The sequence below is a fragment of the Micromys minutus genome, assembly GCF_963924665.1.
Source record: "Micromys minutus genome assembly, chromosome: 26".
NCBI classification, from domain to species: Eukaryota; Metazoa; Chordata; class Mammalia; order Rodentia; family Muridae; genus Micromys; species Micromys minutus.
In genome coordinates, this window is record NC_137961.1 from 1,043,127 (window position 1) to 1,061,555 (window position 18,429).

Sequence of the window (18,429 nt, forward strand, 5' to 3'; positions counted from 1 at the left end):
AAGAGCTAACTCCCTTGCCAACTGATAGTCATTCTACTTGCTGTGGAAATTAAAAGCTGAATACCATTATTAAATCTTATATAAACAATGATTCTGTTTGGTTTTGTTTGGTTTTTGAGGGTGTCTTTATATAGCCCCTGGCTATACTGGAACTCTGTAGACCAGGCTGGCGCTGAACTCAGAGAGATCTGCCTGCCTCTGCTACCACTACCCACATAGAGAATAAATCCTGCTTAAAAAAAAAAAAAAAAAAAAACAGTTCCAACCAGTTCCTTCACATTCATCCTATTTTTACTTGGCTCCAGTTGTTGCAGAGATCTATTTCATAATTCGTTTGAATCGCTAAATGAAATCACATCTTGTACTACTTATGTTTTATTGCAAATACTGCTTTTTAAAAGATTTTCTAACTTTTACTTCATCATTGCTGATCCTTTCTCTCACATGGTTGAGAACACAACCCTACTGTTGGAGATTCACTTCCTCTTCCCCTTTTGGTATTATTAGGTGCTTTAAGTTGCCTAGCCACTCAAAGGCCACATGCTGAGAAAAAAATGTGAGCATCTTCATCAAATAATGGGCAGTCAGAAGTTTTAGAAACACTTTACACTCACTGAAAATAGCCTCTACAAGACCTGCAAGCCACATTCTTTGCTCCTGAGTATGTCTGGAACAGTCTATTGTATACTTTAGCTTTTTGTTTTGCTTTCAATGCTGAGAGATCAAATCTAGGTTCTCCTACACGTTAAACACAGACTTTCCCAGTGAACTATATACTCACCTTCTATTATGTATAAATTAAAGAGTAAAGATGATGGATAGTTATGACCTGCTTAGACTTTCCTAGGATGGGATTAATGTGAACCTTTTGCCTCCTTCGAAGATCCTTTGAACACCTGAGGTGAAGACAGACATTCGTTCTGCTGTAAGCAACACCAAAGTTCCTGTAACTGCTTTTCTCCCTGAGTACCTTGCCTAGCAGGTTGTTGATTCTGATGAGGTCATAATGCTATGTATGTAGAGTCTCCTTTGTCACTTACACCTTTGGGAAGAATCAACTTTTAAACATGAACGTGAGCTGGCACATTACAACTTGAAATCACAGGGACGAAGATCTCTGGAAGAACTGGATGAGAACCTTCCCTGCAAGCTTACTTCGTTCACTAGGCTATGTGGACACTTTGTTTCGTGCTGTAATGGTAACAACACCATGGAACTGATGCTTCTGGTTGAATCTTGTATGCAAAGTCATGCAAACCGCCATGAAAAAGTTCCGTGGTGATGATACACCATAGAATAACTGGCATATTTAAAGATCTTTTCCTTTTTTGAATACATTTCCTTACGGATGTTCCCAGAGAACATCGTGATCTAAAGTGTGAAGAGTGATAACCGTTATATTTATAACTTAGGGAAATGTCTAAAAACGAAGCCAAGTCAATAAAAATAAAGATTTAAACTTTCATTCCGGTAAAGCAAAAGCCTTCTACTCAATATGCCATCCTCTTTGATTCTTTTAGATACAGGACACAAGGTGCAAGCTTTTGGCTTCCATTTTCCTCATATATACCAAACGACATCTTTGGTTCTGGAAGATCTTTAAGGATATGACTTCTGATAAATGCTGGAGGAACTGGTGCATTCCTAGAATAAATTCTGTATGCTCAGCGTATTCTTCTCAAACTCATAGGTCAACTGATCATGCAACTGCCCACCACAAAACAGGCTGAAGAGAAATCTAGGCACCGCAGAAGGTTTAAAGTGTATTATAACGTGAACTATATTATTATATTGAGAATTCACAGCTAGAGTCAAAACAATGACTACTACGGTATACCTGGACTTTACAATTTAGAGGGTTAGGGAACTAGAAAATTGCACACAAAAGGGAACTCCATTATTCTCCCTCCTTCCCTTCCCAGCACGTTTCAACTCTACAAATCCAATTGTTCTTGCCTTTAAGATCACAGCGTTGACCTGCTCTCACTTTTCATTCTGTCTTATAGGGAAACCTGTGACTCTCTGCCCCTCAAAGTAGAAGCCTCCTAGGTCTGCAAAGACGAGAAAGCATCTCTAGAAGTCGTATCTGGCTCAGGAGCGAAAACACATACGAACGGGGGTCGGGGGGTGGTTCACTTGTAGGTGGGAAAAACAAAATGAGATCCCCTCCCCGCCAAATGCCCGCGGAACCCAGACAGCTTGGTGACCTCAGCACATCACTGCTGGTCCAACCCTGAGCAACGACCCACCAGCACTGAAGGTGGGCCGGCGAGTAAACTGGCTGGGATGCAAGGTACCCAAGGCGCCCAGCCCCGCCCCGCCCACCAACCCGCCCCGCCCCGCCCCGCCCCCGGGCACCCGCGCGCTAGCCAATCGGGCACGCGGACCCCTTCCCATCGGCGACTCCGCCCCCGTGCCCGGGATGTTGAGCCCCCGCGGCGTGACGCGAGCACGGCGGCTCCGCCCCCTGCGTCTCCGGCCTCGCTGGCCTTGGGGGGATGGTTTCATCATGGCGTCAATGCAGGTGAGCGAAGCTGCTGCAGCGGGGAGGGCGAGGGGGCCACCGAGACCGGGCGAGCGTCGGCGCGGGGGCGGCGTCTGGGACCCGTGGGCCCGGCTCCGAGCGATCTTCCCTGACCTCCGGGCGTCGGGGATCGTCCGGGCGAGCCGAGCGGGGATGTCGGCCAGTGGCCGCGGACAGTCGGGGCCGCGAAGTTGTGGCATAAAGGCGGCTGAGGGGAAGAAAGGGCGAAGTTCGGCGTGCGCCCCGCGGTGGGGGCTCCGCTCCTTGCCCCTGCGCGAGGACCGCTGCCGCTCGGCTTCCCGGACACCGCGGGGATGCTTTCCCCCCTCGCTCACCCTGGCGGGGTGGAAACAGCTGTGCCCACCGCCGTCGCCCGCGGTCGGGGAGGCCGGAGACGGGCAGAGCGTGGGGCAGCCGGAGAGCGCCTCGCCTAGGACGGCCGCCTGCCCACGGCACTCTGCGGCCTCTGCCCGGCCTCCCACGCGCAGCCTCGGATCGCTGGGCTCCTGCTCGCTCTTCGCTGATCTTCATCCCGTGCCCCGTGGGTGCCTCCTCCTGTCAGCCAGCACTCTGGGCATTCCCTGGCAGCCCACGTCTCTTCTTCGAAGCCGCCCTTCGTCCCTGTCCCCAGCGTCCTGTGCCACCCAGCGCGCGAGCTCGTGGGCCTGTTTCTCGGCCTCGATAGAAACTCGCCCTCTTAATTTTTTTTTTCTTACCATGCCCCACCCTTGCGGACTGGTAAGGCCGTGGCTTCTTTGCCCTTCTTTCCCGGACCTTTAAAACCTTAGTTTGGCAGAAGACGACTGTTAACCCATGCCCTATCTGACTTGGCGGTGGTTTTCTTGCCTTCCAACTTAACGTATTCCTTTCCCCACCTTGCAAATCCAAGAAAAATTATTTTTTTTTCCATGCAAAGATGGCAACCACAATTGTAGTTTCTAGAGATTGCATTATCTATAGCCGGCGTTTAATTTACAGATAGGGCTGGCCATGTTAAAGCACTTAGGAAGAGAAAGTGGAACTCTTGTAGAGTGTTTGTGAAACGCCTTTTGGAGATTTAACAACATTCTCGAGTGAAGAGAGAAACCGCATTTTCCTTAGAAGAATTTTTGGCTTTTGTTTCTAGAATAAGCAAGATCTGGTTGTTGGCGCTTCTTTGTGCTAGGAATCGTTTTCATTCTTATTCTCTGCTTTTCTACCGGTATTCTTCCTGCATTTGCTTGTCCCTTTGGCCTCTCCTGCAGAACAATAAAACTGCTAGTAACATTTTTAGTTGAAGAGGTGTCACGAAATGGTGCAGAAACAAGAACAATTTCAGGAAACGTTATACTTTACTCGTCTCCCTAGAGACGTTAGAGAAGTTTCGTCATTTGAGGCCAAAAAAGGAACTGTGGAACACCAGTTGGACGGGCTAGGGGCTATGTGATTGCTTTAAGATTTGTAACTGTATTAAGACATTACTTGTTATGAACACTTGAACATACAGGCATCATTTAAGACTAACAATCAGGATTAAAATTCATCACAGTTGTGATTGTATTTGTCAGGAGAGCTGGCTAGTTTTTACATTTACAAGTATTTGGAAAAGGAAGATTTATTTGTAAGAGAGATTGGTATTTTTGGAATTTACTCTGTCTTCAGCAGTGGGGAAAATGTTTTTTCTGCCTGTGTCTATGCCCTAACCACTATTCTAGAGTAGCAGCGTCTTTTGTCTGATTAGAGTGGGAACTGGTCCTTTCTGTTCTAAAGTTAAATCTTGACCTTTTACATGTATTTCAAAGTATCTGATGATTTTTTTCTGGTAATAGTAGCATTTTGACAAGGATTTATGCTTTTATTTCTCAATTGTGTGTTGTCTCTGGGTGGGTGTGTGCATGTGCAGGTGCCTGTGTAGACCACACCTGCTTTGGATCTGAGTTACAGGTGCTTGCCAGCTGCTGGGTGTGGGTGCTGGTAACCAAAGTAGAGTCTTCTGCAAGAGTAGTTCTTGCTCCATAGCAGACTCACTCTTTGGTGCGGTTTTCATTTTAGTATCTTTGCTCCAAGTTTGTTTCCTATCCCTCTTGATAGCAGAAGTTAGCTCTTTTCAAAAATAACTTGATTAAACATAACACTATAATTCAGTGATCACCAAATGTATTCATTAACTCAGTCGGTATTTTCAGATCAGATTAGATTTCCATAGGGGATATTATTATTGCTAAAGAAGAGATTACTTAAACTGCAATAGGAGCTGTATTTTAAAAACATGCATACTGTATACGTGTATCATGCGATTTATTTTAAACATGTATACTGTGCACGTGTATCGTGGGATTTGATTACTGTACACATGTATTATGGGATTTGATTACTTGATTGCAATGGAATAATTTTTATATGCACTAAAATCAAGTAAGGAGAGCCTTTGCTTTTAACTAGAGAATATGGACTTAAAAGCTGAGATTAGAATGACTTTTATGTTTTTGTTGTTTTGTTTTGTTTTTCCTGGAACTCTGTAGACCAGGCTGGCCCTAAACCCAGATCCACCTGCCTCTTCCTCCCGGGTGCTGAGACTAAAGGTGTGGGGCCACTTCTGCCCAGCTTGCTCTTATTTGTTTTATTTTCATTCTTTGAAATAGGTTCTTGCTGGGTAGCCTAGGCTTGCCTCACATCTGAGCTCCTCCTGCCTGGGTCTCCTGAGTCCTGGTCATGCATTCTGCCAGTGCTTCTCAACTTTCTTTCATTCACATTAAGTACTCAAAGATAGATGATGTTGGCGGCTGGAGGCACCTAGCCACTCAGCTGGCTAGGACCGTGAGGATTTTATCCTTGTGCCCATGTCCTGTGGGAAAGCTGCTGTTGCTAGCATTCATCTTTGTAGAGTTCAGTGTGGTGCATTTCACACTCTGATGCATTCTTTTCCATCTTCTTCACCTCCACTTCCTACTAGTTCTTAAAGCAGAGTCAGAAATCACGAAGTAAGATAAAATTTTAAGAACTCATACTTTAAAAAAGACTTTTTTGGATATATTTCTGTTTTACATGCATGGGCGTTTTGCCTGGCATGCATGTTTGTGTATGCCTGAAGAGGCCAGAAGAGGGCTTTAGATCCACTGACTGGAGTTAAAATTGTGAGTCACCATGTGGGTGCTGGGTCCTCTGAAAGCACAACAAGCACTCTTAATGCTGGTCCATCTCTCCAGCCCTAAGAACTCACTCTCAAAAGAATGATCTGCTATTGGTACTACTTAAAATAATAAACTTAATTTTCTCAATTAAAATTCTTTTAAAAAATTAAGTGAAAGGGGGCTGGAGAGATGGCTCAACATTTAAGAGCACTGGCTGCTTTTCCCGAGGACCCAGGTTCAATTCACAACACCCACATGGCAGCTCACAACTGTCTAACTCCTGTTTCAGGGCAATCCAACCCCTTTAACTGCAGTCAAAAACAAAAAAATGATTTAAAAAAAATTAAGTGAAAGGATATTAGTAATAAGTTTCAGTGCTAGTGGCACTTGGAAGACAAGTTTAAAACATCCCTTAGGAGCGGAAGGGGTTTGCAGCCCCATAGGAAGAACAACACTATCAACCCCCCCCCCCCCCCCGACTAAACACCAACCAATGAGCTTGCATGGAGAGACCCACGGCTCCATTGCTATTGTAGCAGAGGATGGCCTTGTCTGCCAACAATGGAGGAGAGGCCCTTGGTCCAGTGAAGGCTCTTTTCCCAGTGCAGGGGGAATGTCAGGGGAATGAGGTGGGAGTGGGAGCAGCTTCTTAGAAGCAGGGGAAGAAGGCATGGGATGGAGGGAAGGAGATAACATTTGAAATGTAAATACATAAAATATCCAATTAAAAAAAAAGAAGGAAAACAAAACTTCCCTTACATACTGCAGAAGCATTATTTTATTAGTTTTTAAAATGTGATTCTGAAAAGTTTGTAAGGTATAGCAAGACTTTTTCCCCTATTGTGTATATATGTATTGTATATATTTTCCCATTTTTTATAGCTCATTTCATGTTATGAAATATTTAGTCTGACTTCCATACATATTTTCAAGTTTACTGTTTAACCATTTTGTTGAGACTCCTTTTAAACTATAGAAGTTTTAAATTTTACCTGATTGAAGTTGGATGGTTCAAGCCTTTAATCCCAACACTTGGGAGGCAGAGTCAGGAAGATCTCTGAGTACTAGGCCAGCCTGGGCTACATAGTAAGTTCTGTGACAGCCAGGGCTACATAATGAGGCCCTGTCTCAACATTTTTTTTAACCTAATTGGGATAACATAGCTGAGTGAGTAAGGCAGTGGACTACTAAAATTTATCTGGTGTGTTTTCTTAATTTGACCCCTGTTGTGGTTATGATCTTAGAAATTTAGCACAGAGTAGTTGACATTTGTCAACTGTAAGTAATATAATTGCGGTCAGTGGTTATTCTTGTGGAGCCCTCCCTCTCTGAGGGTGTTCTCTGTCAATGACATACGTAAGTGACCAAAAGCACGAAGTGATGGGAATTCTGTCCCTTTTATTTTTGTGATCCATCTCTTGTATATTTGTCTTAGACATTACAGACTTTTAACCCTTCAAGCACCCGTTCCCAGTAACTGCATGGAAGCAGGAAGAAAGTGCTTTAATCGTTTAAATGTGGACAAAGCTTGTGAGTATAGTGAAGACTTGTCCATCTCTTGCCACTTGAAGAAGCATTCAGAAATAACAAGTTCTGCTTTAATCAAGTCTACTTCAGAAAAATCTGTTATGCAAATTTTTAGTGGCAAGGTTGAATAGTACTCAGAAATACTTTAAAATCCATATTCACATTATATAGTCAAAAGGGTCGTTTGTTGGCTTGTGTGTAGTTGTAAAACTTTTTCTAAGTACTTCTGTATTTTTCTTCATCTGATTCTTAACTGCAATTTGTCAGTAAACTCTTTTATTGTGACTTAGCAGTTTCTGTAAGATACTTATTTGGAGAAGTGTCTTTTTAAAAATTATAGTAACTAGTTAATCAGATTTGAAACCAAGTTCTGGAATCTAGTGAGGCTGTACATCTGAAGGTAATGAAGGTTTTATGAAGTTTGGCATTGTAGAGAAGTTAGTTACTGGGACACTTAGCTTTTCAGTAAAGAATCAAGCAGATGGGCTGGGATTCATTGCTCAGTGGTAGCAGATTTGCCTAGTGTATTTGAGACTCTGGGTTCCATCTCCAGCACACACCACAGGAGAAGAAACAAGTGCTTGTCAGTGTATTGATTTATAGTCTGTGTCACTAAGAAATTGATGGGTGCTGGCATAGTAGTGCATACCTTAAATCTCCAGTGCTCAAGAGACATAGGTGGGCAGATTTCTGTGAGTTGTGGTCTATATAGCCAGTTTCAGGACAGCTGGGGTTACATAGTAAGAATCAAAAGGCAGTAGGAGGGGGAATTATTCCTTAACATTCATAATAAAAATACTTTATGGATCAAATTATGTGTGTGCTAGCTATGTACTAAGAAAGTTATGATGGTGAGTTTTTACTGTTTAAAGGTACTCTTTATCATCAAGGAGAATTAAAAGTGTGATCTTGCGTCTTTCAGATGATACACTTTGGTTTGTTATTTACCCAAATGGAGTATTTACTTGATGACATGCATTGTATCTCTCTATAATTGGTATCTGCTTGTGATTGATATCTGCAGAAGACTTGTTTGAGTTTTTCAGGTGTTTTAAAAGTTTCCTAATTTGATAGTGTTTCAGGATAGGATTTTGATCACAAAGGAATACTGCATGCCTCTGAGATGAAGACCTCTTACCATTCAGATACCTTTATAAAACTCTTATGAATAAACAACATGGACTCTGGAATCAGAGGCTCTAGGATGATGGGAGCTGTCTTGAGATCTGAGAACCTATGCTACTCCAGTATGAAACGGAGTGGTTAAGACTGAGGAGTGGGGGAGGCAAACATGCATAAAATGCGTTTATTTTGTTTTGAAACAGGATCTCCTAATATGTAGTCCAGAATGCCTGTAAATTTGTAATCCTCCAAGTTTTTTTTTCTTTTTTCTTTTTTACAGTTATAGTCATGAACCATCACACCCAGCTATAAAATTGCTTTTTGAATTTTCTTCCCCAGACACATTTTCTCTTTGTTGGTACTTGCCACCTTCTTTATTTCTGAATTAGGAACCTTAGATTCATCCCACCCCATCATCTGCAGATGTGAGTTCTACCTGCATGGGGCCCGGACATGAACAGTCTCCTCTTGTAGATTACATCATCATCATTCCTTTCTGGATTTTATATTAGCAGTCTCACAGATGATTTTCCAGCACATCAGACAAAAGGCAAATGACCACTTCAGTCACAACCTGACTGGCTTCCTTATTTTGCTTAGACCGTGACAGGACTAAGGCAGCAGTTTTTAACCTGTGTGGGTCACACAGGGCGGGTCACATATCAGACAGACATCCTACAATCAGAAATTTACATTATGATTCAAAACAGTTGCAAAATTACAGTTATGAAGTAGCAAGGGAATAATTTTATAGTTGGGGTCACTGCAACACTTGGTACTAACTGTATTAAAGGTTCGCAGTGTTAGGAAGGATGAGAATTCCTAAGGATGAGCTAAGGCCTTCACCTCTCCCAGATACTCAGGTTCCTGTTAGGTAGTGGCTCCTTGCTGTTTCCATAGGGCCTTTTTCTTCATGCCCCTACTCACACCCTTAGATGCCTTTCTTCGGGGTGGCTGTCTCTGACTAACCAGTACAAACACCATTCTTCTCACACACCAGTAACTCACGTTGCTAGGTCCCTCCAAATTAAGATTCATTGGAAGTTAATTAGCCCACCATTTCCTCTGTGTGCAACTGGATGGCTGGTGTATAGGAGGGCGCCTGTACATGGTAAATGAGTGAGCACCGTTTCTGGAATACAGGAAGCTTGGATTTTATTCTAGTTTTGCATTTTAATAGCTGTATAACTTTTTCTCTATAAGCATAAAATAGTCAAATTTGATAAACTTGCAGATTATCTCATCTCACAAACTTTTTGAGTTGCTTGTGTTTTAACTATGAAGGTAGGACTCCAGATTCTCTTCAAGGGTTTTGTTTTGCTCTTCTTTTTGATTTCTGGTCTTTGTATTGACTATCAGTGGAGAAAACAGATTTCTTTTATGATTATTTGTCACATGAGGACTATTATTTCCATATCATAGGAAGTAGGGTGGAAATACAGGTTCCAGTTATGTGCATTTTCCACAGTCGTCTTCATAATTCGAGGAAATTCAAGTAAAATTGTGAACCTTCTGTGTCACTTGTCAAGGTCTAGTTTTCCTTTTAAGTTGAAGTATATGGGCTGGGTTATAGCTCAGTGCTGAAGCTTGGGTTGGAAACGTAGCACATATATAAATAAGTAACTGAAACAGAAAAAGAGTGCAGGCTTTTGATATATCCACCCCATGAATACTGTTTTTCATGTTTTCATCAACCCCAAAAGAAGCCTGGTATTTGCGGTCACTCCCATGTTTCTTTTTACCCCAGCCTCAAGAGAGCCAGAATAGCTGGGTTCATAAGCTTTGTGTCTCTGAGTTTATTTCTGGTGCAGATTTTATCAGTATTTTCGGAGATGGGGGCAAGGAGTAGTCCATTTTTTGTTGTAAGGGGTTTGTTTATTCATTTGTCAACTTGATTTTGTTTCCTGTCTTCATTCATCAGTTGATAGTTGAGATTCTTCCCTATTGTGATGCTGGTGTCCGCGTTTTTTTGTGTCCATGCATATTTTAATTTGTTTCAGATCTGTATTGAAGAGTAGAGTTTTTACATTTTAAGTTTCTAAGACCATAGAGAAAACTTTCCTTAGGTTCTGTACTCGTCACTTCTGAGTTCATTTCCTCCATAAAGCATTTATCTGATGCCAGCTGGGTGGGTGGTCTACAGTTCAATCCAGTTCATATACTGACCAGAGTTAATGCAGGTCCTACAAGAATGCCCCCTGCTTAGATAACAGTTGTAAGCATAGAGTTCCAGGTTACTCCCAGGTTACTTCCAACTTATATCTGATTAGCCTCCAAATTGGAGATTCTCAGCGGAGTATCTTGGCCCATAGCACTCTAGGTTGTGTATTATGAAGGAATTTATGGTTTTCTTGTTGACAAATCTGTCTTAATCTCTTGAGTACTGACAGTACAGACAGAAGTCACCACACCTAACCATGAAGGGTTTTGTTGCTGTTATAGTCTCTATGTAGCCTGGTTGTCTTAGAGTTTTACATGGACCAGGCTAACCTTGAACTCACAGAGATCTGCCTCTGCTTCCAGAGTGCTGGGAGTAAAGGTGTTCTACACCATGCTCAGCAATGAAGGCATTTTAAAGGATACAAATAAAGAGCCAGATGAGGCGACACAGATGAGATTCATTAAGGGTCTGGAATTTTGGAGTCTGTTCCTTAGAGTTGGAATGTAGATGCGTTGTTGCTCAACCAGCTCTTCAAAACCAGCATTTCTAGACTTTTCCCCTTGAGACCAGATCTCATGTATATCAGTGTGTCAACCAATGGTGTAGCTGAAGATGAACCTAAACTTCTGAGCCTCCTGTTTACAGGGATGGTCCCTTAGGCTCTGTTTGTACCGTGCTGGGCTTTGAAGGCAGATCTTCATGCATGCTGGGCAAGTAGTCTAGTAACTGAGCTGCATACCTATCCTCTTGTGGGTTTGTGAGGTTTTGTTAAGGCAGCATGATTGATGTAGTCATTGGTCATGGTGATTGCCTCCACAGTTATCCTTTACCTGGAGATTGGGAGGGTGGGCTTCAAAGTTCTAACCCTATAATTTCCCTGATTGGACAGATCTTTGATTAATTAGTCCTCCTACTTAGAATAGCTTGGAACCCTCAGTTAACTCTGCATGCCACTAACATATAAAAAGAACCCAAGGGAACTGTGTGCCACACAGTTGTAAAATGACCTAATACAGTTGTTCCTTGTTTTTTTTCAAGACAGGGTTGCTCTGTGTATCTCTGACTGTCCTAGAACCCTCTCTGTCGACCAGGTTGGCTTTGCCTCCCAAGTGCTGCTATTAAAGGTGTATGCTACCACTTCAAGGCTAGGATACCAAAATCCTTAGATGAGCAAATCCTGTAAAATTTCATAACATTTTTATATACTATATATAGATTCACATGTGTGTATGTTGCAGTAAATATTAAAAGGATGGCTTAACCTTTTATTGCCTACTCCCTCACCCCACCACCCGTCTCACTCAGCGGATGCCACTCTAGTGTGGAGTCGAGAGCATGGACTCAGTCACATGCTCCAAAAGCTGCCCTGGGAGTGATGTTTGTCCCGGGTGAACACGACCACCCCGGCATGTTCCTTTTCTCCACCGCCCTGCACAAACATGACTCCAAAAGCCTAGTAGCTTATCAAGCAGGTTATATATTAAATTCTCAATCCATAAGTCCTCCACATAATAAGCTTTTATCCAATGGACAAAGATACAAACTGCTCTTCTATATGAGATAAAAAGACCTATAGAAACCCTTAAAAATATTCATATCTACCTATCGCCAGTCAAGACCACCTGGATCTAGGTCCTCCTTGGGCTCCATCTTGATTCCTCCTCCATTCTCTCTTTTTTCTCTCGATGTCCTTTTCCCCACCCACCTCTCCACTGCCCATCATGCATCAGCCCACATGTGTCTGTGCCAGTGTTTTGTGAACAGGGTAGTTCTAAGATGGCTTCAAACTCTGTCCATCTTGATTCAGCTTTCCAACTGATGAGACCTATCTCTTGTACACTTTAAATCATCTCTGTGGGGCTGGAGAGATGGCTCAGTGGCTAAGAACACTGACCGCTCTTCCAGAGGTCCTGAGTTCAATTCTCAGCAACCACATGGTGGCTCACAACCATCTGCATTGGCATCTGATGCCCTCTTTTGGTGTGTCTGAAGACACTGACAGTGTATTCACATACATAAAATAAATAAATAAATCTTTAGAAAAGGCCTCTGGCTTCTACTACACTATCAGTAAAAAAAAAAGGACAGGTGGAGGTGGCTCTCACATTTAATTCTATTGATCAGGAGAAAGAGGCAGGCAGATCTTTGAGTTTAAGGCTAGACTCATCTTTGAACTACTGGGATTAAAGGTGTGGGCCACCACCCTAGACTTTATTTTTAATTATGTATATGTGTGTGTGGGTGCATGCATGTGTGCAGCTGACTAGTGGTGCATGTTGGATCCTTTGGATCTGGGGTCACAGGCCACATGAGCCCCCAGATGTGGTGTTTAAGACCCAAACTATAGTCCTCAACCAGCACTCTTAGCCATGAAGCCATCTCTCCAGCCCTGTAAGAATTTGAGTATGATCAACATGTGTAGATGAGGCTGACCTTTAAATTCATGGAAAATCCTGCCCTGGCTCACAAATGCTGGGGTTAGAGCTGAGTACCTCCACCTATGGCTGCATCTGTATTTTTCTAAGTACTAGACTTGTAGCTCATACATTTAGATCTTTGATTAATAAAGTTCTTTTCTTAAAAATATGGTGTATGGTGTATTTAGTGTTTACATGGCAGCTTATTTTTCTTCTGAAGTTGAATATGTCCAGACTGAAAGTCCGTCAGGTTTGATAGTTTCAAGCTGATAAGTGAAGAGTTGTCTACAGAGAATATATATTGTAGCCCTACTAAAAATTGCCTTTAATCCCAACAAACTATTGCTGAGACTTCATGTGTTTTTATGTTAATCTTCATCATCATTAAAAGAGGCACACTGACATTAGACTTTTAAAATACTGTAGCACAGACATCTTACAGGTCAACTGTCCCAGGTGTAAACTTAGCCTTTTCTTTAATCTGTAGCTACATTTTATGAGTGACTTCATAAGATATGTTATCAGTTGTGGAAACTGTAGAAATTAAGCTTGCTTTGTACATCAAGGAGAGAGTCTGGTAGGAAATTAGATATACTGGACTTTGAGAAGGGGATGGTGCTGTCTTTGTTAGAACAGATTCTGTACTGGAATCCACCTGCTTGTTTGTATTTTATCTGAGACCCTAAATAAACTGTAAAAGTGTTTTGGGGTCACATTTGCAAAGCAGTGAGGGTATGTTCCCCTAAGCACACACTGAAGGTCAAACAAGACACCATTATGCTGACTGCAAGCAAATGTCCTTTCTGGGGTTCATTTTGATGTCCTGAGTTTTGGGTTTTTGTTCCTTTTTTCTCTGTTTAAAATTAGCTGCAAGCCTAGTATTAAAGTGCTGTTTGGGGGTCCTGAGTTCATAATGCACTATCATGTTCCTTAGAATGCTTGTGTCAGGTAAGATTCTCTGAAGCATAAATTACAGTGCTGTGGCTGTGAATTTAATGTTAACGAGTTAACAGTGTATAAGTGACATCTATCCATGCATCCATCCATCCATGCATCCTGGTGTTAGGGACTCAGGATAGGGCCTCATACATCCTAGGCAACTGCTCTAGTGATATGTTCAACCCAATGAGGGATCTTTAAAAATAAACACACATAAAAAGGTTTATTAGTGGTTGACTGAAATTGTAGTAAGAGGTTCATAGTGTTTCTCTGGAGCAGTGAGCTCTGTGTTCAGCTCAGTGTTTGCTTAGACAGAAGCTGCTGCGAGTACTTCGAATTGACTGGTTTCACTCTCAGTCCATCTTGAGTTGGAAGTGTAATGCAGATTTAGAACTAGTAAGAAGAGCTGCTACATCCATGTTCCTTGTTTCTACTTTCTCCTGCTGTTTAGTGACTTTTTCTGTTTAGTGTTTGCTGGGTTTGGTTTTGTTTTTCAAGTTGGGCCAGACAAATAAAACCAGCTGTTTTCAACTTTGACCTCCTATTGAAGTCAGCTGAGAAATTTACAAGTCCTCAGATTATGATTTAATTGCCATGGCATGCATTTTGGAGTTTCTCTTGACTTTAGGTATTTTTTTCTTCTTAAAAAGATTTATTATTATTTTATGTGTTTGGGTATTTGTCTGCATGTAATTAATTGTGTGCCTCATTTGTGTACATTACCTGAGAAGTACCAAAGTGGGCATTGGATCTCCTGAAACTGGAAGTAGACAGTTGTGAGCTGCATGTGGATGCTGGGAGTGGAACCCAGGGACTCTGGAAGAGCAGCCAGTGCTCTTAACTGCTGATCCATCTCTCCAGCCCTCCATAGGTGATTCTGATGTACAGCTTCATCACAGTAAGCTTGTGTTTTCGTGCACATATTAGGGATTAGATAAACATTGTAAACTGGATTAGTTATCATGAATCTTTTTGTTTCCAGTGTAGAGTTTAGGAGACCCAAGACATTTTTAAGGTTTAATTCTCTGGAAGGCCTAAAGATTCAAATTTAAAGCTATAGAAATAATTATGTATTTCTTGTTTTTCTACATAATTGTAGTTTTATAAAAGAATTATATTTCTTATTCAAAGCAAAACACTGATAGTCTTACTAATTTTGTCAGAATTTCTTTTGTTTCATGGCTATTTTTATGTTAGCAGACACATTCTGAAATGGAATTTCATTGTGGAGGAGAATCAGTATCAGATGTTGAGATGAAGTGACTGGGTGGTTGGGGTAGAGGCTATTAGGAGCTGATGATTCATTATTACCAATGGTGCTTGCCTAGAAGAGTTAATAAGGTGTTTAATAGCTGTATTTAAATTTTTGTTTTTTAACACAGGGTTTCTCTGTGTAGTTCCGAAACTTACTCTGTAGACCAGGTTGGCCTCAAACTCAGAGATCCCCTTGCCTTTGCCTTCTGAGTGCTAGGATTAAAGGTGTGCCACCCCTCCATATAAGGTATTTATTTTATTTAATTTGCCCTCACCCCCTTTTATGTGTCTGTGTCTGCCATGTGTATACAGGTTCCTCAGATCCCTTGGAGCCGGAGCTATCGGCAGTTGTGAGCTGCCCAGCAGAGTTGCTAGGAACCAAACTGTTCCCTCAGGAAAAACAGCAAGAACTCACTCCTGAGCTGTGTCTCCAGATGCAGTTTTTGTAACATGTAACTTACTTAGACTGTCCTGGAACTCACTATGTGGTAGAACTTCTATCTTCCCCTCCCAAGAACTGACACCTTAGGTGTGTACCACTATGCCTGGCCATACGGTATTTTAAATATGTATACCATTTTAAAATGTATTTTTTATTAAGTCATAACCACTACCAACCCCATCCCCCTTTCTTCCTTCTCTTTCCCCACCTGTATACACATAGGTCTGGGAGGCCTTGCATTTGGGTATGGGCAATCTACAGCTAGTGATTTCCCCTCCCTCAGCAGCCATCCACTGCTAGGAAGTGGGGCCTTCTATATTCATTCTGGAATGTTGACTGGCTTGATCTTGGGAAGGTCTTGTGGACTGGTAAGCTGCTATGACTTCATGTCACATTGGGAAGACAGGATTTCATAGTGTTTTTCCTCGTTCTCTGGCTCCTACATTTCTTTTTATTCCCCTTTGTGTGGGGTTCCATGAGCTTTGAGGGAAAAGAATTGATGTATATATCCCAATTAGGGCTGAACATGCGCAGTCACTCCATGCTTTGACCAGTTATCGGTCTGTATTAGTTGCTGCCCACTGCAAAGCGAAGTTTCTCTGACCAGGATTAACACATTTACAGAGTAAATTGCTGGCACAGTGACCCTGGGGTGGAGGTGATGTTCTTAGGTTTCTCTGTCTGCAGGTCCCTATGGTGCTTGTGTTGGAAAGTGGAGAGGGAGTCATTGGTTTTTGTAGCCTCAGGGTCATGGGATTTGTCATGAGAGGGAACATTGTAACTTCTCTCTTGGTTGGTAGTTCCCTTAGACATCTGCACTGGACTGCAGCCTTCTTTGCAATTTCTTGGTTTATTTACTGCTTTTTTACATTGTTAATCTGTAGTGTTAAATAGGAATGAAAATAAACCTGTAGTCCTATATTACTTATTTATAACAATTTTGTGAGGCAGTTTGTATACCTACTAGAACATCTTTGAGAATCCAGGTTGAACCAGATATTAAAGATAATTTTAAAAAATGGAACATAATATCATTCTTCTCGTTTAAAAAATGTTTTCATTGACTTTGAATTTCACATTAAACATCCCAATCTCACTACATTCCTGTGCCTCCACATCTGCCCTCTGCCTTTGCAACCTCCCCCTCCAAAAGAAAAAATAATTAAACAACAACAACAAAACCTGGCCATTGAAACTACTGTCCTAACAGCTTTACTTGCAAATGTTCATTATTGGTGTGGTTCAAAGATTCTGGTTTCTGCTACACTATCAATACTGGATCCTCACTGGGACTTTTCTCAGGTGTCCTGTTGTTGCTCTGTGTCATGGAGACCATGTCACTTTGGATCTACAGGACTGGCCCTTTCACAAGCTCCAGCAGTTCATAGATGGGCAGATGTTGGGGTGGGCCAATTCAGAGCCCTGGATCTGGGCCTTAGTAGTAGTTGAGTTGGTCAGCCTGCCAGCTCTTCTGAGCTTCGGCCACCAGGACCAGCTTTTCTGCTCTGCCCAGGTGAGGGTCAGGATCTTTTTCCCATGTTTATGCCACCAAGGCCAGATCTCCAGCAGGGGGTGGGGCCATCTCTCCCTCGCCCATGCCCTGGCCCTCAGGTACAGCTGTCCTGTGCCTACACCACCAGGGTCAGCTCTACTGTGCTGCCTATGTGAGGTGTGGTGGCTGCTCTCCCAAGTGCTGCAAGCTGGGTAGGGACATGCCCAGCTCTCACACACTCATGCTCTTATGACTGGCTCACTCAAGTCCATGCCACCAGGACCAGCTCTGTGTTGCTCTTGGACTTCAACATGGCCCTAGACAGGAGTCCAGACCAGGGCTGTCCACATGGCCTTTGGTAGTAACATGGGCCATGAACCCAGATATGGCCCTCATGGAAGTCTAAGCAGCATAGGACATTCCCATGGCCTCAGGTAGCATAGCAGGCTACTCATATCAGCCTGTTTCTCACCACGCTCACATCTCCAGATACACCTCTCTTCGTTGTGTACACATCTGCTTTTTCTTTCCCATCTTTCCAAGTAGTACCTAGACCTCTGAGTATACTTCAACCTGTACTTCGTAACAGGGTGGGGGAGCCCTATAGGTATTCTCTACCTCTGCCCATACTGTGGAGACCTTTCATGCATCATAATAGGTTTGTTTGTTTGTTTATTATTTTATTTTTATGAGTATGAGGGTTTGCATTTGTGTGTATCTTTGTACCATTTGCAAGCCTGTGCTCACTGATGGAGTGGAGTTTTGTTGTGAGCAGGGAATTGAACCCAGGTCTTTTTCAAGAACAAGTGCTTATAACTGTTGAGCCACCTCTCCAGCTCCTATTTATTTTTATCTGAGACGGGTCTCGTTAGGTAGCCCTGCCTATACTAGAACTCCCTACATAGACCAGGCTAGTTTCATTTTGAATATCTACTTTCTCTTGTTTGTTTTTCTTTTTACCTTCAATGAGAATTTCTACACTTTAGAATAGTTTCCCAGCAAAACCAACAGTAAAAACAAAAAGCACCTTTTCAAGGTTTCAGTGAGACAAAACCTTACAAGATGTAAGTCCTGGAATGGAATATCTTACTAAACTAGACAGACCATTTTTTTAAAGGGGATAAACCACTTGAGTTATAAATTAATATTTAATTTGTTTATTTTACTCCAAGAATTAGCTTTTAGGGGCTGGAGGGATGGCTCAGCAATTAAGAACATTGTTGCTTTTACAGAGAAAATGATCGGGTTCCCAGCACCCACATGGTGGCTCTCAGTCATTTCTAACTATAGTTCCAGGGTTTTGGATCTCTTCCTCTGACATCCAAGGTCACTGAACATGTATGATAATGTGGTATACATACATATATGTAGGCAGAAATTCATACACATAAAACAATAAATGTAAAAACCCCTAAACAATTAGAAATTAAAAAGACAATGA

The 18,429-nt window shown here is 42.2% G+C and overlaps 1 protein-coding gene across 1 annotated transcript in view; it reads left to right on the top strand.

Moving 5' to 3' along the window:
- Positions 1-2,422: 2,422 nt before the first annotated feature.
- The window catches only part of UBE2W (ubiquitin conjugating enzyme E2 W), a gene marked incomplete at its 5' end in the record, with an annotated part of 43,743 nt that continues 27,736 nt past the window's right edge, over positions 2,423-18,429 (top strand). The window contains one exon of the mRNA XM_080938631.1: positions 2,423-2,524. Within this exon, the coding sequence (XP_080794757.1) occupies positions 2,423-2,524 (102 nt within the window). The remainder of the gene's footprint in view (positions 2,525-18,429) is intronic.